At 38.8% G+C, this 24,190-nt stretch overlaps 1 protein-coding gene across 1 annotated transcript in view; it reads left to right on the top strand.

Moving 5' to 3' along the window:
* The window catches only part of Cnga1 (cyclic nucleotide gated channel subunit alpha 1), a 26,427-nt gene extending 2,964 nt beyond the window's left edge, over window positions 1–23,463 (top strand). The window contains exons 2-9 of the mRNA XM_010640287.1: window positions 6,032–6,152; window positions 6,965–7,081; window positions 8,038–8,100; window positions 10,457–10,498; window positions 10,579–10,680; window positions 18,999–19,106; window positions 19,787–19,893; window positions 22,049–23,463. Of these exons, the coding sequence (XP_010638589.1) occupies window positions 6,046–6,152; window positions 6,965–7,081; window positions 8,038–8,100; window positions 10,457–10,498; window positions 10,579–10,680; window positions 18,999–19,106; window positions 19,787–19,893; window positions 22,049–23,463 (2,061 nt within the window). The 5' untranslated portion in view covers window positions 6,032–6,045. The remainder of the gene's footprint in view (window positions 1–6,031; window positions 6,153–6,964; window positions 7,082–8,037; window positions 8,101–10,456; window positions 10,499–10,578; window positions 10,681–18,998; window positions 19,107–19,786; window positions 19,894–22,048) is intronic.
* The last annotated feature ends 727 nt before the right edge of the window (window positions 23,464–24,190 follow it).

Genomic DNA, 24,190 nt, shown 5'->3' with positions numbered 1-24,190 from the left:
TTTTTTTTTTTTTTTTTTTTTTTTTTTTTTTTACATATTATCTAAGCTTTTGTTTGGGAATGCCTTTGGCCTTTTTTCATTTCTAAAGGATGGCTTTACTGGGTATGGTACTCTTGGTTGACAGTTTTTTTTTTTTGTTGTTGTTGTTTTTTTTTTCCTTCAGTACTGTGAAAATCTCACACCACCCTCCCTTGGCCTGTAAAGTTTCAACTAAGAAGACTGCTGCCTGGCAAATTGTATACTCTTGTGTGTATTTTGGTTCCTTCCTCTGGTAGCCTTTCGAATCTTGTCTTTATCATTGGGAGCTCAATTATAAGGTGCATAGGGCAGGCTTAGTTGAGTTAAATTTGTTTTTATTTAAATTTTTATTTTTAGAAGTGTGTGTTTGCAGTACACAATAATTATGTTCATTTTGGGGAGTTGTTACATGTACATAACACATCCTACTTCTTTTACTTCACCTTCTCCTTTTCTCCCTCCCACTTTGGTTGAGTTAAATTTAACTGATGACATTTGGACTTCTTGAATCTAGACATCATATTCTTTTAAATATGTATATATTGTACATTTTAACAGTATTGATTCTTCTAATCCTTGAACTCAGGATGTCTTTGCATTTTTTTGTGTCCCTTTCAGCTTATATATATATATATATTTCAGTTATATTTTTTCCCCTTCTAAGAAATGTTATGCTTTTTCTTTGAATAAGTTTATCCAACCTGTCCCCAAGGAAGCCACAAGCTTTTTAAATTCCTCTTCATTTTTTTTCTTTTTTTCACTCCTCTAACTGGGTATTTTCAAATAGCCTGTCTTTGAGCTCACTAATACTTTCTTCTGTTTGATCCATTCTGCCACTGATGCCTTCTATCATGTTTTACATTTCATTGAGTATATTTTTCAGCTTAAGAATTACTGTCTGAATTTTAAAAATTGCTTCCATCTTTTTAAGTGTCTCTGTGGAAGTATTGAAATATTATCTCTAACCTCACTGACTCTTCTTAAAACTGCTGTTTTAAATTGTTTGAGATTTCACCCATATTGATTACTACCTGCCCACTTGCTGGCACCTTTTTAGGTGAGGTCATGGTTTCTTTTTTATGCCTGTTGTCATGCAACATCAACTTGGCATTAAAAGATTCAGTGTTTATTACTGTCTTCCTAATCTGGCTTTGTATGTGTTTGTCTTTGGGAGCACTCTAAGCATGCTGCTTATTTTCTCTGAGTCTGCAGTCAGTTCCACTATTTCAGCACATTTAGTGCCCAGGCCCAGATCTGCTGAAAGTCTGCTGTTGGTTTGTTGTTACTATATCAGTATTAGAAGGCAATCCAAGCCCAGATTTCTCACAAATACATTGTTGATATATTGTAGTCTCTCTCCATAAGCCTCTGCTTGGGGTAAAGGTAGTTCTGGATGTCTTATCTATAGTTATTATCCTATAGGAGTATGGCTTGTGTTTAGATGATCCCAAAGCCTCATGCTTTTTTCTGAGGTGCTGAATAGAGTGTGTGATGCTGGGATTAAGGGATGTGTGATTACTAAACCACACAAGTGATTGATTTGGCCCTACTGTAATCCTGGTAGTCTGGATGAGATAAAAGGATCAGAAAGATGCTGTTAAGGTCCCTTGTTGCTTTGCTACTTTGAGTCCACCATGAGCTGTTGCCCCTCTGCCATGCCACCCTGCCTTGGAACCAGCAGTTGTGGACTGAAGCCTCTACAAACTGTTAGCTAAATAAACCTTTCCCTTTTAACTTTGGGTGTTGGGTATTTTGTCTCAGCAATGAAAGAAAAGTAACTAAGACAGATTTGGTACCAGAGAAATGGGATTATTCCTGTGACATTACTTGGTCATGTGGCTCAAGAGCCTTTGGAACTGGTTTGTGAGAAGGAGAAAATTTTGGAAAGATTTGGAGATGCTGGCTAAAATGTAGAGCTGGAATGTCTTAAGCTGTACCATATGGGAGATTCTAGTCAGAATTCAGAAGATTAGAAAGCCAGTAAAGACCAGGATCAGGAGGTTTCTGCTGGGAAGAAGGACTGCATTGGCTGCTGGACTCCAGACAATGTGTGCTATGCCTTGGCAGGAAGTTTGTCTGCATTTTGCTAATGTTCATAGACTTTGCCTGAGACTGAGATTAAGGGTGGTGGACCGATTAATTAATCTGGCAGAAGAAATTTTAAAGTAGTCTAAGGTTGAGGCAGTTGCATGGCTATTGTTAGGGGCTTTTAGCCAGATTTATGTTGAGAGTCAAGAGCAAAGAACCCAGCAGAATGATTTAAAACTTTTTGAGTTTGGCCAAAAAGCAAGCACCAATAAAGTTGTGGCCTGTAAGATAGAGCAGAGGAGATCTTGATTGGCAAAAAGGAACAGAATAGAAACAATGGCCTGAGGCCATCACAAGAAGCAGCAGGACTCCATCCTTTGGAGCCTCAAAATTGCAAAATTGAAAGACTAGATTTTGAGAAGAAAGCCTCAGAGTATCATGTCCCAAAATGGTGGCACCCTAAAGAATTTATTCCTTGGAATTGGATTCTGAGTGCTTAGTAATCCAAGCGTTTGATCCCTACAGCTAATAGAGAGGGAAGACTAGCTACAGCTCTGTCCGGCAGCAGACCTTGGTATTATCAACATGGTGCTGATTTTAGGCACATACAGAATGGAAGAGTTGTGGGCTCAGGAAGGCTTCCCCTCAGATTTCAAAAGAAGGCCTGGGAGGCCAGGCATGTGACCCTGAGAGGGCAGTGTGTGAAGTGGTGGCTGTGAAGCTGAAGGTGCAGTAAAGACCGTCAAAGTTTGGAGAAGTCAAGAACATGGATTGTCTGAGGAAAACTTCAAGGAGGGAGCAGAGCCAGCCTTAGAGAGAAGCATGGGAGCTATAATCATGGGAAGTGCCATAAGACAGAGCTACCCAAGCCCTTTGGAGTTCATAAGTTGCCATAGATTGTGGGGGATGCTGGAAGCGGAACTGTGGGATTTAATGTTTGCCCTACTAGATTTTGGTCTTACTTTGTTCCTATTCCTTGTGATCTCTCTGTTTGTAACCTTTGGAATGGAAATGTCTATCTTGTACCATTGAATGTTGGAAATGTTTAACTTTCTTTTTTATACATGGGATTGTAGCTGAAAACTTGCCTTAATCTCAGAGGAGATTTTGAACTTGAACTTTTCAGCAGTGCTGAAACTGTCAGGACTTGGGCAACTCTTAGAGATGGACTAAATGCCTTTTGCATAAAGGTATATGCATAAGTTTTTGGGGACCAGGGGTGGAATGTCATGGCTTGTATTTGGATGTTTCCCTGAGCCTTGTGCTTTTTCTGAGGTGCTAAATCTAGAGTGTGTGATTACTAAATGATGTGATTGATTAGTTTGGCGATGCCCTAGTAGTGTGGATGAGATAAAAGGGGCAGAAAGACACTGTTAAGGCTCCTTGTTGCTTTTGCTGCTTCCAGTGCCATGAACTGTTGCCCTTCTGCCACTCTTCCTTGGAGCTAGCCAGTTATGGACTGAAACCTCTGTGAACTGTAAGCCAAATAAACCTTTCCCCCTTTAACTTTGGGTGTCAGCTCTTTTGTCTCAGCAATGAGAGAAAAGTAACTAAGACAAAGAGTCACCATGAATGGACCAGCCCCTATGTCACACTTATGTCACCATGCCACCAATCTTACCAGTCTGTGCAATTCCTGAGTTCACTGTCCATTGAGACCCATATAACACTGGGGTAGGACCAAGGCCCACATTGCTATTGGCTGCCGATTTCTGCTGTAGGCTTAGGGCCCAAGATCACTGTGATTAGCCACAGGTGATACTAGCTGGAATAGAAGATGGATAGACAGAGGCCATGTGTCTTTTACTGGTACTGGAGATATTGCAGAGGCTGTAGGTAGGCTTGGAGGTTGACACAGTTAGGGCCAGCCTAGCATTATGCTGCAGAGAAGTCTTGTGCTTACTAATCTGTCCAACCCTAAGCAAATGGAGTCTTTCAGCACACTGTGCTGCCTGAAGTTGGGGCAGTGGTGGTGAAGGCTTTTCCTTGGCCATCTAGGTTGAAGATACAGTAAGTCGGATCAGAGTCTCATAGTCACAATGATCTGAGAAGTCTCAGGGGTACACTGAGGCACATACAGTGGCTAACAGTACTACAGGCCCAAACACAAGTTCATCCCACTGGGAAAGGGGGCACATCTCTGCCTTTCCCCAGTTGTTCTTGAGCCCCATATGTAAGGGTCATCTTGGTGATCATTGGTGACGCATGATTGGGGGACAGGTGGTAGAGACAGTCCCTTGGCTACCAAGGCTGATATTAAACTAGGTTGCAACTGAATTTCTTAGCTGCATGGGGCCTATACCACCTTAGTAGAATGGTGGCTGTGTCCTGGACTCATTTCGAGTCTGGAAATGATGTAGGCTGAGTCAGGAATCTCTGCCTGGTGCTGGAGCCAGTCTAGAGCTCTTTGTGAGCAAATCCTTGAGCTTTGAGACAAATCCTTATGCCCCCTTTCATGTCTGGCTCCTCAGTTGTATCTTTCTATTTGTTCTCTGCCTGAGTCTAGAGGAGAGATTGTGGAGTCAGTCAGCTGCCTCTCCTAACAGTTTCAGTGGCTCAGCCTACTACTTGACAATGATTGCAGTTGGGTCCTTGCCAATCAGAAATGCCTGCTATCTATGGACAGGTAACTAATCTAGCTGCCTCAGTGGTACCTTTGCATAGCAGCCCTGTTTGACTGTCTATGATTATTATATATCCTAAAGGTTCCTAAGCCCATGGAATCTTTGGATCTAAATAATCTTACATGCTCATAAACAGCACTTCCTGTTCCTGCCTGACCAATATCTTCAGGACTTTCAGCCTTATCACTTAAAGAAGTCTTCCCAAAGTTTTCCAGGGAATCCCTAAGGGATGCCTCACATGTGTAAATTTTTGTGGAGATAGGTATATCTTTTTGAGTGATTGCTGTTCTAACAGTAGGAATCACCCTCCAGGCCCAGGTGATCAGGGAAGCAGGGAAATAAAGAAAGAACATCCTGTCCTCTGCAGTCAGGACCATTCTGGCCCTGAGTATTTGTAGACACAGGAGCAGCAGGGGACAGCAAACTTTTCCTTACTGACATTGTCAGGGTAAATGCACAGATGGGAGAGAGGGTCCTTCGTGAGGAGCATGGACAGAAATCACCCATGAGGTAAGCTGAAGTAGGTGGGGAAGGCAATGCAGTAGACAACAGTGTTCTGAATATGGCACATGCAAGCAGCACTCAAAAATAAACTGAGATTTGGCCCTAGGAAATGCTTAGGAAATTTCCTACCTGCTCCTAGGAAATGACATATCCTGCTTGTAGTTTAGGCTGATTTTTTTTCCACATGTTAATTGGATTATATCATCAGTATAATTTAGAGGACCTGATGAACTCCCTCCTTTTCTATGACAGATTATTTGGAGGTTCTAGCAGGGGAGTGCAGTTGCTTTATGGCCTTGACCAAGGAAATGCCTCTCCTTCTATGTGGGATGGTTGTCCTCTTTGACCAAGGGAGGGATGCACATGGAGCGGTGAGGGAGGAAAGGGACACCCACCTACTCGACCAGATCAGCCGAATCAACCCTAGCAATCACCGGGGTGACGGATGTTGCAGCCAGATTGCCCTCACATCCATCCTTTCTTTGAATGACTGTAGGAACTAATAGCTGATAATACACAGTTTGATATTTTATATGGCTACTTTATACTGACACTTGTTTGGTGTTATTATGTTGGGGACCCTTTGGTTTTGTTCTATACCTATACTTCTGAAATATTTCAAATGTGGGATGAAGACAAACATTTTAAAAAAGCCCCATACCGCTGGTGTACTTTTGAATGAAAGTACACTAAAAATTCATCATTGTAAATTAAAGGACAGACCATGTTTGAATACTTTTAAAGAATAATTCCTAAGTATTATCACAGCCCTAGAAAAAGGATAAAGTGAAACTTTTGGCTACACGTGGAAATATATAACAACAGTCTTCCCACTAGTAAGATTTCTTTCTCCTCAGATACTAACCTAACCATGAAGACAAGTATCCTCAATACAAGATGCTCCTTTATAAATACTCCCAATGTGATTGCACCAGATATTCAAAAGGAAATAAGAAGGATGGAAAACGGAGCATGCAGGTAAATCCATGCATTTTCCCATGCATTTTAAATATTAGCCACAATTCTTTCATTTAGTTAGATTTTATATCAGTTTAACTATAATTTGTAACCTTGAAGTTTATAAAATACTTAGTGAATTTATTTATACTTTGAAGCAGGTAGGTTGCCTGACAACAAAAAAAGTTTTCATGGTGGCCATTCTTTTTGAAAGCCCTATACCAGATGCTTCTTTAGTAATAGGTAGAGCCATTCTTCATGGGGCATTTCAAATCTAAATACATATGAAGAACACATAGAATATGAAATGCTTGTAACAACATTTGAAAGTATGACGTGCTTACCCTATAAATTAATACAGAAGGTATTAGCAGGGGTTTGGAATTTCTTTTAGTGGAAGGAAATGTCAGGAAATGAGAGTTTGTGCAGCTGTGTAACATAACATAAAGCCCAAATATTGCACTTTCTATTTGACAATCATTAGCATCAAACAGTAGGAATATGGAATATCTAGAAAGTGGTTCCTTAAATACATTTTACAGTGTTGTGCATATGGTCTATAGACTATCACATATCCTGTACGCTTCTTAACTCTTTCTAATTAAAAAATATGTGTAGGGTTGGGGATGTAGCTCAATGATTGAGTGATTGCCTAGTATGTGTGAGGTCCTGGGTTCAGTCTCTACAACTGCAAAGGAAAAAAAAGTTGTGTGTTAGTTTGAGAGGAAAGGAAAGAGATGAGACAAACATTCTCCCCTGAATGAGAAATGCTGCACTTCCACCATAGTTGAAAACATTAATCAAATTCGTCTCTGCTTCCCTATTGGACTTAGCTCCTTTTCTGACAATGACAGCAGTGCCTCTCTATCTGAAGAATCAGAGAATGAGAACTCCCATGCAAGGGGTTCCTCTAGAAACAGCTCATGCAGAAGGGGAGGACCATCACAGAGGTGAGCAGTGCTATCTAGCCCTTGTGATGTGTTTTGAAGCTCTTATTCGAATGCGAGGTCTTGTATTCCTTTCCTAGAGTGGGCTTGGTGAATGTTCTGCTATCCAGACACTCTAGAGGTTCTCAGGAGTATCCTGCTACTTTTGTTCCTTATCTTCCTACTAAACTACCTACTGATAGCTTGCAAAGCTATCACTGTCTGACCACTTTTCATAACCATGGGCTTAGTCACAAACAAGGTTGATTACTTGCCTGAGATTCGTGTCTATATCTTAAGAAGTTTCATGCTCCAATTTTCTCTGATTTCCTGCTTTTTCCTAATTCCTCTTTCAGGGTTTTGAAACAACTGAGTGTAGGTTGGCTGCCATTCTCTGAATTGCTCTATCCCATTTGACCCTACTTCCAGAAAATAGCGCAGTGGAGTGGAGTGAGTAGCCAGAAAAGAAAAGGTGAACATCCTCAGTGAGCAATAAAGCAGTCAGGTTCCCATATGGGACAATGAGGCTGTGGACTGGGGTTCCTATTCTGTGGAACTTATTCACTTTTTTTTGCTTTGCCTCCCCTCTTTTTCTTCTTTACACTATTTCCAACTCTCCAATGGCTTTTATTTTTTCCCTCCTATTTTATTCATTTCTTTCTCCGCTTCCTACTTTTTCTGACAATGTTAAATTTTTTTGAGAGTTAGTGCATCCAGCTTGATTCAGTCAAGGCCAAGCAAGATGCTCATTCTCGGTGTGAGCCTTGATGAATAAGGCGTTTATTAACCACTTTCAGTCAAGACACTAGTGTTTGGCAAGCCATACTTCATGGAGGCTCTGTGGTTTTGTAATCATCTAGGCAATCTTTTGTAATGATTAGAAAATTTTTAAAATTTTGTTCTTTAAGACCTTTTGCTTTTCATGGACATTATTTAAATGGCAAGCATTATAATTTCCTTGTATGTTCTTTATTTTCCAGAGAGCGGTACCTGCCTGGTGCTCTGGCACTTTTCAATGTTAACAATAGCAGCAATAAGGACCAGTAAGTACTTTTACAATAGAAAACCAAAGCTTTGGCCGGGGATTTAGCTCAGTGGTGTAGACTCCTGTCTCCCAAGTGCAAGGTCCTGAGTTTGATCCTTTGTACCAAGAAAAAATGAAAGAAAACCAAAGCTTTATTTTGAAGAAGCCAGTAAAATAGAAGGAATATATCTCAGTCTGACACAGAGTAAATATTAACTAGACAAACTAATACAATGACAATGATATGGTATTATTTTGTTGTTTGACTAGCTAGATAACATTAAAAGTAGTATTTTTATGTATTCATCTATCTGAGTATACATATAAAAACCATGTCTGTAGTGAACATGGAATTCCCCTTCCTTTTGGATAGAGTTGCTGACAAAGGTACAACATCATTACTTTTTCCCAGTCTAAACCAGTCCATCTAGGTCAAGTACCTTGGGGAAATACTCCGAGGTGGAGGTCTGTATGCAGAGGTTTATTTGGAATACTCTTGGGACTGATGCTAGAAAGAGCTGGTGTGGAGGGTAGTGGCTAGAATTGGTAGAGGGATAAGTTGAATTTCAGATAACAGAATTGACACACTGGTGATCCTTTGGGGGAGCTTTAGAGCACGGCTGGCCTGTCAGAGTTGCTCCATAGTAAGGTCACAAGACTGGGCCTTTTTAGCCACACAAAGTCATCGGATAAAGGCTAGCCCTAGGAAGTAGGGGCATAACCTTGAGCATGGTGGTTTCTTTCAGTGACAGCCACCAAGGGAGAGGAAAAACTGAGCTATCAGCAACCAATATTCTTGCCAGATGGGGAATGAGACTTTGAAACTTATGTAATACCATATCCATTTGACCCCTGTACACTGCTCAGATCCATTTTATTTATATAGAAAATGTATCGCTTGGAACTTTGGAATATCTCTTCCAGGTTTCTGGTTGTTCTTATTTTTCCTGGGGGAGCTTGTAAGAGAAAGATTAATAGCATAAACTAAGATCCCTGACAGCTGCAGCTGATTTTGAAGATTCAACTGAAATTCCTTAACCCTGCCTACCCTTTCTAGAGTCCTCTCATCCTTGACCAGAACTTCTGCTGGTCTGCGTGACTTATGTGGAGGAACAATACAGACATTCATCTTTAAAGGATTTGAGTTCCTGATTATCACGTCCTTCTTGGGTCATGGCTGCTATACCTGTCCATTTACTACCAAAACTGGACTGGGCAATATCAAAAGAAACCACAGTGGATCACTTGGGTGGCAAATATATTTTCTATTCTTTCAGTGCATAACAGCAAATCTACCTATTTCTGACAATCAAGGTCAATGACTCGCCAGTATGATGATGCTCCATTACCTGTCTATCCATGGGCCATGATCAATTGGCTGCTCCTGGAGAGCTCTACATGTGGCCATAAGTGGGCAGTGAGGAGTAGGAGCAGATGCAGCAGTGTAAATGACATGGTGTGTGTATGTTTGTGTGTGTGTGTGTGTGTGTGTGTGTGTGAGTGTGTGTGTGTGTGTTTGTGTGTTGTGCTTAACCACCTGCTTGGGCAGCTTACTTGCTGTCTTATGTTTAATCCCAGGTATAGAATCCAGGGCTGAAGGTGTAGGGAAAGTGGGAAGGGTAGGGGAAAGGTAATAAGGGAAAAGAAAAAAAAATATGAGAAAATGAAAAAATGGAAATAAAGTGTTTGTAAATGGGGAGGGTAAGAGGGGTTGAAGGGAGGGCGGGGACAAAGGGAAAAAGTGAGAACCAAGACCTGTCATGTAAAGGTACAAGATCCCAATGATGAATGTAACTGTACTGTATACCTAAAATGTACCAATAGACTCAATGAGAAAGAAAAAAAAAATAGAAAGAATCCATCATATGATGTAGGGTTATTGTCCAACCTTCTGATTTGGGTGGATTATTGCAGAACATTTTGACTACTCATGGAAAAACTGCTTTAGCCAGGACTATTTCCTTTAAGGAAAACAGATGGCATTTTCTTGAAATCCTCAATGCTTTTATTTAAGAATAAATGCAAATCATATGAAGAGGCTTAGATTTTGAATGATTTTCTTAAATCAACACTGTGGAACGATACTCTTTTGGGTACTAATTTCTTAAGTTAACTTCTTAAGTTTGTGCCTTTACTGCTATTTTCTTCAGTTTTCCATATTGATTAATCTATGGATTTTTGCTTTTTAATTATCTGGATAAATGTCTATTTTTTGCAGAATACTTCATTAGGAAACTAGTTTTCTGGTTTCTGAGCAATAGGGCAGGTCTTTGAAAATAAGGCTGAGAATTCTTGGTCAATGGAGAAGAAAGTTAAAAACTGAAAATCAGATTGTAATGTGATCACCTGACAGAAATATGTATACTTTTTTTTAGAGAACCAAAAGAAAAAAAGAAAAAGAAAAAGGAAAAGAAGAGGTGAGACTTTGGGATAAATTACCTTCATTTTTTGCCTTTAATATTTTCATATTCTAACACTGTATGCACAACTTTTTCAGCAAGCCAGATGATAAAGGTGAAAATAAAAAGGACCCAGAGAAGAAGAAGAAGGGAAAAGAGAAGAGGAAGATAGAGGAGGAAAGCAAAGATAAGGAAGAAGAGTAAGAATTTTTACTGGAATTGAAACCAGAAATGAATTTATGGTGGCTTTTACATGTAGGGATAAATTTCCATCACATAAAGGAGGAAGAATTTTTATGGTAAATTTTAATTTAGCTTAATTTTTGGTACCAGGTGCTTGCCAGGCAGGTGCTGTACTACTAAGCTACATCCCAGAACTTAATGTCAATTTAAAAAATCTGAAATAAAATTTAATAATTTCATTAATATTTTTGAGCGATAAGTATATTTGTCTTAGTTACTTTTCTGTCATTGCTGAGCCAAAATACCCGACACCCAAAGTTAAAAGGGAAGGGCTCTTTTGGCTTACAGTTCATAGAGGTTTCAGTTCATAATCAGCTGGCTTGGAGGCTGGAATGGCAAACAGGCACTGCAGAGGAGAAACAGCACGGCGCACACAGGCAGCAAAGGTAACAAGAGAGGCAGTTCATGGTGCCCACAGAGAAACAAGGGAGAGAGACTTCACCACATTTTCCTGCCCCCTTTATCCTATCCAGAGTACTGGCAATAGGGCGTTGCTAGACCCACTCATGTGTAGTGGTTTAGTAATCACATGCTCTTAATCCCAGAATCACACATTCCAGATTCAGCCACCTCTGACTGAATGAGGCTTTGGGGGATATCTAGACCCAAACCATAACAGTATTGGAGTATGGCAAATACTCCAAAGTAAAGAAATCTTATTGCAAAAGCCAAGTCTACTTTTATTTTGGCGGAGGGGGAAGGGGTTTGAGTCATGGTCTCACTATGTAGTTTAGGCTGGCCTTGAACTCACTTGTAGTCCAGGCTGCCTTTGAATTCCTGGAAATCCTCCTGCCTCGGCTTCTTGAGTGGAGGATTACAGGTGTACACCACCGCTCCTGGAAGGCCTACTTTTGAGAGCAATACAAATGCTATCAAAACAAAAGCCTTTTGGAGTATTCAATTTAAAACAAACATTTGAGAGCTAGAATTCGACAAGACTAAGGCCAAGTGACTTGCAAAGCTCTTTTCACTTTTTTTTTCAGCTTTAATTGAGTTTATTGGTACATTTTAGGGATACAGTACAGTTACATTCATTGTTGGGATCATGTACCTCTACATGGCAAGTCTTGATTCTCATTTTTTCCCCTTTCCTCTGCCCTCCCTTCACCCCCTCCTCCCCTCCCCATCTACAAACACTTTATTTTCATCTTTTCATTCTCTCACATTTTTTTCTTTTCCCTTTTTTCTCTCCCTACCCATCCCACCTTCCCTACACCTTTAGCTCCTTTCTTCCAATTTCTAAATGTCAGTAATCTTATTAGAATCTTATGCATTGTTGCAGATTATTCATACCAGGGACACTATTCAGTATTTACACATGTGTGACTTATTTATTTCACTTAGGAGTATATCTTCAATATGTATCCATTTTCCTATGAATGAATCCATTTTCTCATTCTTTATGGCTGAGTAATATTCCATTTTATAGAAAAACCACAACTTCTTTATCCAGTTTCCAACGGATGGGCAAATAGGTTGTTTCCAAGATTTAGCTATTACAAACTGTGCCGCTATAAACATGGGTGCACATACTTCTCTGTGATATGATTCTTTTAGTTCTCTTGGAAAGATACCCAACAGAGGGATGGCTGGGTCAAATGGAACCTCCAGTCCAAGCTCTTTGAGGTATCTCCATATTGATTTCCATAGTGGTTGCACTAGTCTGCACTCCCACCAACAATGGAGGAGGGTTCCTTTCTCCCCACAACCCCGCCAACATTTGTTATTGTGTGATTTCTTGATAGCAGCCATTCTTTGTGGGGTGAGGTGGAATCTCAGTGTTGTTTTCATCTGCATCTCTCGAATGACCAGTGATGTGGAACATTTTTTCATATATTTTCTTGCTGCTTTCACTTCTTTGTATGAGAAATGTCTGTTCATTTCGGATGCCCATTTTTGGATCGGGTCTTTATATTTGGGGGGACTGATTGTTTTGAGTTCTTTATATATCCTTGATAATAGTCCTTTGTCTGAGGTACAGCTGGTAAAAATTTTTTCCCACATTGTAGATTGTCTCTTAGTTCTGCTAATGGTTTCTTTTGAAGTACAGAAGCTTTTTAGTAAGATGAGATCCCAGTTGTTGATTCTTTCTGCTAGTTCCCGTGCTACTGAGGATTTGTTCATAAAGTCTTTTCCTATACCAATGTCTTCCAGAGTTCTGCCTAACTTACTTTCCAGCAAGTTTAATGTTTCTGTTTTAATATTTAGATCTTTAATCCATTTGGATTTTAATTTAGTGCATGGCGAAAGATAAGGGTCTAATTTTAATCTGTGACAGGTTGATATCCAGTTTTTCCAACACCATTTATTAAAGAGGCTATCTTTCCTCCACTGAGGATGGTGAGCTCCTTTGTCGAAGATGAGGTAGCTGAGTACATCTGCATTTGTTTTTGTGTCTTCCAGTCTGTTCCATTGATCCTCAGGCCTATTTCTTTGCCAGTACCATGCTGATTTTATCACAGTGGCTTTGTAGTATAGTTTCAAATTGGGAATTGTTACACCTGGTGCCATGTGACTGTTGCCTATAATGGCTTTTGCTATTCTAGGTCTCTTGTGGTTCCAAATGAATTTTTGGATTCTTTTTTCTAGTTCTGTGAAATATAGTGTTGGAATTTCAATTGGCATTGCATTGAATGTATATAGCAGTTTCGGTAGTATGGCCATTTTCACTATGTTGATTCTTCCTACCCAGGAGCAGGGGATATCTTTCCATTTTTTTATATCCTCTTCGATTTCTTTTTTCAGAGTGCTGTAGTTTTCAGTGTAGAGATCTTTTGTTTCTTTTGTTAGATTGATTCCTAGATACTTCATTTTTTTGGATGCTATTGTAAAAGGAATTTTTTCCCTTATTTCTCTTTCTGTCTGTCTGTTATTTGTGTATAGAAAGGCTATTGATTTTTGGGTATTCACCTTGTATCCAGATACTTTACTGAATCTGTCAATTAAGTCTAGAAGTTTTTTGGTGGAGTTTTTTGGATCTTCAATGTAGAGTATCATATCATCAGCAAATAATGATAGTTTAACTTCTTCCTTTCCTATCTTTATTGCTTTAATTTCTTTCTCTTGTCTAATTGCTGTGGCTAATGTTTCCAGAACTATATTGAAGAGAAGTGGCGATAGTGGGCATCCTTGTCTTGTTCCTGATTTTAACATGAAGGTTTTCAGTTTTTGGCCATTCAATATGATGTTGGCTGATGGTTTTTCATAAATAGCCTTTATTAAATTGAGGTATAGACCATCTATTCCAATTTTTTGCAGGGTTTTTATCATGAATGGGTGTTGAATTTTATCAAATGCTTTTTCTGCATCTATTGAGAGGATCATATGGTTTTTGTCCTTGACTTTGTTAATATAATGTATTACATTCACTGACTTTCGTATGTTGAACCACCCTTGCATCTCTGGAATAAATCCGACTTGGTCATGATGGATGATCTTCTTAATAATCCTCTGTATTCTGTTTGCTAGTATCTTATTAAGGATTTTTGCATCTATATTCATTAAGGAGATTGGTCTGTAGTTCTCCTTTTTGGTTGTATCTTTCTCTGGTTTGGGAATCAGAGTGATACTTGCTTCCAGGAATGAATTTGGAAGTATAGCTTCTCTTTCAATTTCATTGAAAAGTTTGAAGAGTAATGGTAGTAGTTCTTCTCTAAATGTCTTGTAAAATTCAGCAGTGAATCCATCAGGGCCTGGGCTTTTCTTTGTTGGTAAGTTTTTAATTACATTTTCAATTTCACTGATTGTGATTGGGGTGTTTAAAATGTTTTTATCTTCTTCGTTCAACTTTGGTAATTCATAAGTATCTAGAAATCTGTCCATTTCTTCTGTGTTTTCCATTTTATTAGAGTACAGGTTCTCAAAGTAGGTGTTCATGATCCTCTGGATTTCTTTCGGATCTGTTGTGACTTCGCCTTTTTCATTCCTAATTGCATGGATCTGAGCCTTTTCTTTCCTTTTTTTGATAAGATTAGCTAAGGGTTTGTCAATTTTATTTATTCTTTCAAAAAACCAGCTCTTTGTTTCATTTATTTTTTGTATCGTTTTCTTAATTTCAATTGCATTGATTTCTGCTCGGATCTTTATAATTTCCTCTCTTGTTCGAGCTTTGGGTTTTTCTTGCTCTTGTTTTTCTAGGAGTCTAAGTTTCATCGTTAAGTTGTTTATTTGAGCCCGCTCTGTTTTCCTAGTGTGGGCATTCAATGTTATGAATTTTCCACGTAGAACTGCTTTCATTGTGTCCCAAAGATTCCTGTATGTTGTATTGGCATTCTCATTTATTTGTAAAAACTGTCTAATTTCTTCTTTAATTTCCTCTGTAATCCATTGATTGTTTAGGAGAGTGTTGTTCAGTTTCCATGTGCTTGTGAAGTTTCTATAGTTTCTTGTGCTATTGATGTCTAGTTTGATTGCACTATGATCTGATAATAAACAGGGGATGACTTCAATTTTTTTGCATTTATTTAGACCTGTTTTGTGAGCCAGTATGTGGTCTATTTTGGAGAATGATCCATGTGCAGCCGAAAAGAATGTATATTCTGGTTTTTGGGGGTGGAATACTCTATAAACATCTATTAAGTCCATGTGTTCCAAAGCTTGGTTCAGTTCTATTATTTCATTGTTGATTTTCTGCCTAGTAGATCTGTCAATTTGTGATAGTGGGGTATTTAAATCCCCCACTACAATTGTATTAGTGCTTATTTGGTTTTTCATGTTACTTAATATTTGTTTTATATAGTTGGGGGCATTTATATTTGGTGCATATATGTTTATGATTGTCAGCTCTTCCTCTTGAATTGTTCCCTTTACAAGGATGTAGTGTCCTTCTTTGTCTCTCTTAATGAGTTTTGGTTTGAAATTTACTTTATCTGAGAATAAGATTGCTACCCCTGCTTTTTTCTGGACTCCTGACGCATGGAGAATTGTTTTCCATCCTTTCACTTTCAGTCTATGGACTTCCTTTTGCACTAGGTGTGTTTCTTGTATACAACATATTGTTGGATTTTGCTTCTTAATCCATTCTGCCAATCTGTTTCTCTTGATTGGTGAATTGAGGCCATTAACATTGATGGTTACAACTGATATATTTTGACTTATTCTTGTCATGTTTTTGTCCATTTGTTGACTCTTTTTACTTTTTCTCCCATCTCCTTTTAGTTTCTTGCCTTGCCTATTTGATTTGGTCTGTTGGGCCTCATGTTATTGTGAATTTCGTTGTCCTTTTCTAGGATATTGTTTAGAATTCCTTGCAGTGCTGGTTTGGTGTTCATGAAATTTCTCAGGTGCTCTTTGTCGTGGAAGTATTTTATTTCCCCATCTATTTTGAAAGAGAGTTTTGCAGGATACAAAAGTCTAGGTTGGAGATTCTTTTCTTTTAGGACTTGGAATACCTCACTCCAGGCTCTCCTTGACCTAAGGGTTTGTGTTGAAAAGTCTGCTGTGATTCTAATGGGCTTCCCTTTGCATGTGATTTGTTTCTTTTCTCTTACTGCTTGTAGTATTTTGTTTTTCTGTTGGATTTCTGGAATCTTGATTATTATATGTCTAGGTGTAGATTTTTTTTGATCGTGGCTAGTTGGGGTTCTATATGCCTCACTTATCTGTATGTCTAATTCTTCCCTTCTGTTTGGGAAGTTTTCTGTCATTAATTCTGTGAAGAGCTTTTTTATATCATTTGTGTTTTCTCCTGTTTTTTCATGAATTCCTATCAGTCTTATGTTATTTTTCTTTGTATCGTCTAGGAGTTGTTGGATTGATTTCTCATGATCCCTTACTGTTTTTAATAGACCTCTTTTTTCACGGTCACTGACTGCTATCCTATCTTCTATATCTGAAATTCTATCTTCGCAATCTTTTATTCTGTTTCGTACACTTTCAATAGAGTTTTTAATCTCCTGGATATCTGTTTGAATCTGTTTTATGGATTCCATTTCTTTCCTCTGTTGGGCATTCATTGTTTCCATGTCTTTCTTATGCTGAGTCTTCATGGCTTCTATCACAGTCTTGAGCTCATCTATTTTTTTCTCAGTTTCTGCTCTAGAGTCTCGAATCATGACTTCTATTTTGCTCATCATCTCTCTGGCTAGCTGGGAAATTATTTCTGATTTGAATTTTTCTAGAGCCTGATTGATCAATTTTGTTACCTCCTGTGCTATGGGTCCAGGGAGTCCTGTTGGTTCACTATCAGACTTTTCATCCTCATTTGTCCTACTATTTGCTATTGGTGAACTGGATATTTGTTTTTGTGTCTTGCTTAAGTGTTTTCTCATTTTTATTTTTATTGTTGGGTTGTCCTTCTTTAATTTCTGGGTATTACTTAAATCTTCCTAATATAGTTGCGTTTTAGCTTTTGAGTTTCTAATGACTCATAGACATTCTCGTTTTCATAATATCAGAGAAAACAACTCTTTAAATCAATCACCACTCTTTGTCCCAATTGATACATTCAGCAGCCCAATAGGATCAGGCACAGCTTGCCAACTGACCACTTATGGTAGTCATTAATGTATCACCTTTAACTCATGTGAATTAGATTAATTTCAAGAAGCAGCTCATAGTATGTTTGCAGTGAATATTCTTTTCAATATGGCATCTTTACCATTTAGGATGGGGGGTTCGACTTAGAACAAGAGGATTAGATAAGTGAAAGAATTAGAGCAGGTTTGAAGTGAATCCAGAGGTTGTAGAATTACCTTACTATCTTTACAAAGCTATTAAGTTCAGGGGGGATAGAGAGAGTGCAGGAATAAGGACAGGAATATATCCCCTTAACAGTAACAGGCGCTTGCCTTCCCTTGAAGGTACAGAGCCATGAGTGAGGTAAAATGACTGGAGAAAAGAACATAAAGAGAAACCCCTCCTAAAAACAAAAAATAATAAAAGAAGAAGTCTGAGTTAGGGCAGGAGCCGGAATAAAAAGGGAGATGAGGGACAATATGGTGGAGCAAGAGACTGAGTTGGAGAGAGAGGACAGAAAAAAGAAAGAAATTTTAGGGTGGAATGACGAAAAAAAGAAAAAAGAGAAAGAGAAAAAAAAGAATTTGAAGGTCCTCTTTCAGGCTGTCTCTGATCTCATATTATACCACATGCACTGCCATATGCAGAACCAAATCCCCTGATCTCAGCTAGCCAATGGCTGTTCCCCACGACTGAGACTGAACACAATCTACAAGGCCTAACTTTAGTTTCCTTACCCTCAGGGTTGAACTCCACTCAGTTCTATTACAGGTTTCCCCTGCCCTTTCTTTAAAGATGTTCAAAGTTGGGAGCTCAGAAAAGTACCCTTCACGAGGACGTATGCCTCTGCAGAGTTGGTCTAAGGACTGGCCCAATCAGGAGCTTTGAGAATGGGGGGGGAGGTTGTGGGGGTGTTCCAAGGGCGCCCATGCGGCTACCTTCCTTCCTGGGTCTGTTGTCACTCAGGCCGGGAGGTCGCACACTCTCCGCCGGGTGATCTCAGGCAGGCAGGCAGCTGAAGAGACCCCCTCCAGGGTCTTTGGGGCCTTTCTGGGTCTGTTCTCACGCAGGCCGGGAGGTCGCGTGCCTCTTTTCACTTTTTAATAAAGGCTTATTTCTCTGAATATATTTAAAGAAAACTCTTCACCTGACAATGACTCCACTAAAGTTCCTGTTTAGAATGTTGTTGAAATCTGTATTAGGAGAAAAGTCCTTAAAAATATGGTCTTGGGCCAGGAGATGGTAAAAATGTCTATTTGATCATGTATTTTCTTCCTCCACTCTTCTTGCCTCCTTCTGCCTCTCTTAAAGAATCCTTCCTATGTGCTTATCAACAAGTACTTTGTATTCAATTAATCTTTCTTTTTTTTTACTGGTGAGGAAGAAGCTGTGAGTCCTCTCTCGCCTCACGCAGTGTAGTTTCTGGTTGCTGGGCTGCCTGAGTGGCCTGTGGTGGCGCAGTCACTATTCTCCCACAGCCCGTAACCATCCAGAGGAGTCTGGAATGGCCATGACTTCCCATCCTCCATGCCTCTTAGTGACTTGAAATCGAACTCACTGCCACACTGCAATGAAAATAGGGTCTTAATCAAAGGTAACATACATGTTAATGCTAAGCGTGGTAATTTAACTGTCTATCCACCTGTACTAACCGATTCCTTATGATCTCAACTCTTACCACGATGATCTTTTCACAGAGGGGTGAGCATCTCTGGCTTTCTTTCACTAATTATGGGTTTTGGTATAAGCACACTTGAAACAGTAACTAAAAATGTTCTTGTTTTTCAGTAACTTTCCCTTTTTTCTCACTTGTTGCTAGGGAGAAGAAAGAAGTTGTGATTATTGATCCTTCAGGAAATACATATTACAACTGGCTGTTTTGCATCACCTTACCTGTGATGTACAACTGGACAATGATTATTGCAAGGTGTTTATGTATTTTTTGTGGATCTCAGCCTACTTGTGGTTTCCAGGTCAACTGACTGAGCGATTTGACCTTGCACCTCTCAGGACACATTTCCTTCTTTGGCCACAGCTTGGAAAGGAAGCTGAATTATTCTCATTGTGTTTTCTTGAGATCAGGCTGGGGTGTTTTGTTGCTGCTATACTTGGTCCTCTGATACTGGGGTGGAAGTGCTTCTAAACTTTTAATTACTCAATCATCTAATTATAACATTATGAGAAACTATGTTTTTTTTTTCTGGCCTACTATAAAAAATATTGCTAATATTGAAAAAATATCAAGGATATAGGGTCTTTTAGATGGTAAACATCTCCCCCAACCAGGATCAAGCATATTGGGCACAGATAGGTAATGTGAACCTGGTGATCAGTGTGTTTTAATCAGTGTATTTGACTTCAGCCCAGGGCCATTTACCCTCATTTGATGTTTTTTTACCAACTACTATTGACTGAAAAGTGTTGGAGACAGCAAAACTGAACAACTCAGGACAAGATCTGAGAAAGCCATGATCAAATAAACATGTTCTAAGCACTCCTTTTTAAGTCTTAGCAGGTTGTACAGAAGTGACAAAAATGATAGCAATCATACGAAGAGAATTTTTACTTCAATTATTCTCCATTTTACTTATGCACTTTTTTTTCCAGAGCCTGTTTTGATGAACTTCAATCTGATTACCTAGGATGTTGGCTTATTTGTGATTACATTTCTGATATAGTCTATCTTCTTGATATGTTTGTACGAACAAGGACAGGTAAATATTTTAGTTTTAGATATTCTAAATTTTCATGCTTTTATCTCTGACATATAATTTAAAATTTCCAAACTCAAGTATTCTTTGTAATATACTCATAGAAATCTGTCTTAGAGAAAAAGGCACAGTTGAAAGCAAGGGTCATGATTTCACCTACTCACAAGCTTGGGCCATGCCAGCTGATTAAGAAAGGTATTACCAAAGAAACTTATGAGTGCAGTTTTTTAGCTTTCCTCTATTTTTATGTTCATTGGGTTTATGCTAGGTGAGAAGACTAGAGAGAAGAAATATGCTGCCAGTTCTGTGGAGAAGAGCAACTGCCAGGGAGGTCCCTTAAAAAGGTGCAGAACAGTGGTGTTACACTAGAAATGTCACAGGAAGGTGAACTTTGTGGCTCATGGTGGGACTGTATTAAGCAGAGAACATCAAAGCTTCCTACTTGAAGTGATCTTGGTAAGAAGCAGTAAGTTCATTGTTCCTACACTACTCTCGACATGCAAATGAGTATACACAATTAGAAGCTTTTAAGAATCATTATGGAAAACAGAGACATTTCTAAATAGCATTGCCCCGAACAATGTTCCAGTTGTTCTGTCCTGTTTGCCACTCTGGCAGCCATTACAGGCAGAGGAGCAAACTTTTTCTCTATTGTGATGAATCACAGTGCTGAAAGTTTTGGGTTTAACACACAAAGCCTATTGTAACAGCACAGACAGGAAGATCCTAGGTGACTAAAGAAGATGGGGAGGACAAGAACGAGAGAGGAAAATGTAGCCTTAAAGAGCATTTATGCTTCAACATTGAAGGGGCAAGAGATAAACATACAAAATAGTCAGATAGCAAGGCTGGTACTTAAACTTCAAGAGTGGGGAAGGGATTCATTCAAGAGAGCCGCTTGAGCTGTCAGGCATTGTGCCAGAGTGTTCAAGAAACTTTCTAAGAATTAGGTGTGGCAGTGTGGTAGGAAAAACAAACTATCTCTTATAAAGTCTCAATGTGATATACTTGTGGCCAACATAAATATGCAGGTGAGACACCTCACACACTAAGCAATTCTGTAATATCTGATGGTGTTTTATAATTTAACTCAATCCCAGGAGTTAGTTAACTGGAGTTAGTGCAGACCCCACAAGTTAAAAGCTCAGTCCCACAAGACGCTCCCACACTAGATGCCAGTCACAAGCTCTAGGTTGTGGCCTGTGCTTCTGACCTACTTACTGTAAATCAGGATGCCAGCAACCCTTTTTCAGGTCGAATAACTTGTTAGCATGGCTCACAGAACTCAGGGAAGCACATTTCCTGGTTTATTTTAGTATAAAGGCTGTGATAAATGATACAGATAAACAGCCAGATAAAAAAACACATAGAACAAAATCTGGAAGTGTCCTGAGAGTAGGAACTTCTGTCCCAGGGAACACACCCTTCTAGCACTGTGTGTTCATCATCCTGGAAGCTGGACTCCACAGTTAGGGATTTTTATAGACAATTTCATAGTAATGATAGATTAACTTAATCTTGAGCCTTCTGTCTTTTTTGGGGAAAGCAAGGAATAGGCTGGTGAGGGTGGTTTGTGACTGAAAGTCCTAAGCATCTACAGGGGGCTTAGTCTTTGTAGTGACCAGACTATTTAGGAGCCCACCAAAAGCTGCTTCTATAGAGAAAAGACACTCATATCACCCAGGAAATTCCAAGGGATGAATTAGGAACTCCATGTTAGGAACTAGGGTCAAAAATCAAGTATCATCACAAAAGATTCAACAAGCAGCCCTATTGCTCAGGAAATTTTAAAGATTGTAAGAGTTGTGTGCCAGAATATAAGGACAGACTATAAATACATAATTTATGATATCACAGTCAGAAGAATGTGAATTCTATTTGTGAAAGAAATGACTATCTGGGTGGGGATGCTGGATCCAAGAGATCTCTATGCAACTTTCTCATTATCAAATTTACAAGGTTTTACTTTTTATTTCCACAGCAAACTATTTTCCACAAACACCTGTTGGCTGATATTTATGCCATATTACATTGCTGAAAGCATATTAATTGAAAATGAATTCTTGTTTTGGTTTCAACAAAGTTAACTGACTTTAGAAAAACTCAAAATGGCATAGGAAGGAGAAACATTACATTGAATTGTTTTCTTTTATTTTAGGTTACCTAGAACAAGGATTGCTAGTGAAAGACAAACATAAACTCATAGAGAAATATAAATCAAACTTGCAATTTAAACTTGATTTTCTATCAGTGATACCCACTGATGTGCTGTATTTTAAACTAGGGTGGAACTACCCAGAAATCAGATTAAATAGGCTATTAAGGATTTCTCGCATGTTTGAGTTCTTTCAGAGAACAGAGACAAGGACAAACTATCCAAACATCTTCAGGATTTCTAATCTTGTTATGTATATTGTCATTATTATCCACTGGAATGCATGTGTGTACTACTCTATTTCAAAAGCAATTGGATTTGGTAATGATGCATGGGTCTACCCTGATGTTAATGATCCTGAATTTGGCCGTTTGGCTAGAAAATATGTATACAGCCTTTACTGGTCTACACTGACTTTGACTACCATTGGTGAAACACCACCTCCTGTGCTGGATTCTGAGTATATCTTTGTGGTGGTCGATTTCTTGATTGGAGTTTTGATTTTTGCTACCATTGTTGGTAACATAGGTTCTATGATTTCCAACATGAATGCAGTCAGGGCAGAATTTCAAGCAAAGGTTGATGCTATCAAGCAGTACATGCATTTTCGAAATGTAAGCAAAGATATGGAAAAGAGGGTTATTAAATGGTTTGACTACCTATGGACCAACAAAAAAACAGTTGATGAGAGAGAAGTCTTGAGATATTTACCTGATAAACTAAGAGCAGAAATTGCTATCAATGTTCACTTGGACACATTAAAAAAAGTGCGTATTTTTGCTGACTGCGAAGCTGGTCTATTGGTGGAATTGGTTTTGAAGCTACAACCCCAAGTCTACAGTCCTGGAGATTACATATGCAAGAAAGGGGATATTGGACGAGAGATGTACATCATCAAGGAAGGCAAACTTGCTGTGGTGGCAGATGATGGGATCACTCAGTTTGTGGTGTTGAGTGACGGCAGCTACTTTGGTGAGATCAGCATTCTCAACATTAAAGGCAGCAAAGCTGGCAATCGAAGAACAGCTAATATCAAAAGTATTGGATACTCAGACCTCTTCTGTCTCTCAAAAGATAACCTCATGGAAGCTCTAACTGAGTATCCAGATGCCAAAACTATTCTGGAAGAGAAAGGAAGGCAAATATTAATGAAAGATGGTCTGTTGGATATAAACATTGCAAATGCTGGGAGTGATCCTAAAGATCTTGAAGAGAAGGTCACTCGAATGGAGGGATCAGTAGACCTCCTGCAAATACGATTTGCCCGTATCCTGGCTGAGTATGAATCAATGCAGCAGAAACTGAAGCAAAGGTTAGCCAAGGTTGAAAATTTCCTGAAACCACTTATTGACACAGAATTTTCATCTCTTGAGGGACCTGGAGTAGAAAGTGAGCCCACAGAATCTACACTAGACTGAAAAAATGTTTATCAATGAAGACGTAACCTATTTTATGATCGTTTTGATCATGTGACTAAAGGCAATGAAGGAAAGAGAGGAAGACTGAGCTGAAAAACTTTCCATAAGGAAAGTATGCTTGGGTCGTTGACACAGGCCTGTACGGTCTCCATGAGGTACTGTGACTAAAGGATCATCCTAGGTACATCCTTTGCACAAGGATGATGTGTGAGGGTAAAAGCTAATTAACTTGTATCTCCCAAATCTTCACATACACTCCTTTTATGTAATAATCTTCCTAAAAGAGAAATATTTCTCACTTTCAGGCCATTTGCCTTGTTGAGGAGTAAAATGTATTGGAGTAACTTAGAATTACTGTTTACATCATGTTTGGGATACCATTTACAAATAATTAGAATGTAATAAAATAAAGTTAAGTGTCAAAGTATAGTGGATATGACCTACTTAATATTTTAGTAGAAAATTTAGGATCTTAGGAGCTTATAGAGCTTCATAGTCATTTTAAGGACACTAATTATTGTGATATCTAGGTCTTCAGAGAGGGAGGTTGGGAGAAACTTCTCAGTGATAAAGGCATGATAAATCACTATATAAATATATGCATACACATAGATATTGAAACATGCAATATTGAAAATTGCAAAGTGTTACAGGAATCCTTTATACTAAATTTAATGAGTTCTCTCAGAATTAAGACCCGAGAGCAGTGGTTACTATCTTACTTTTC

This window comes from Fukomys damarensis, unplaced genomic scaffold (genome assembly GCF_012274545.1).
Source record: "Fukomys damarensis isolate Sample0158 unplaced genomic scaffold, DMR_v1.0_HiC HiC_scaffold_35, whole genome shotgun sequence".
Classification (NCBI taxonomy): domain Eukaryota; kingdom Metazoa; phylum Chordata; class Mammalia; order Rodentia; family Bathyergidae; genus Fukomys; species Fukomys damarensis.
This window is presented reverse-complemented; position numbering and strand designations above follow the sequence as displayed.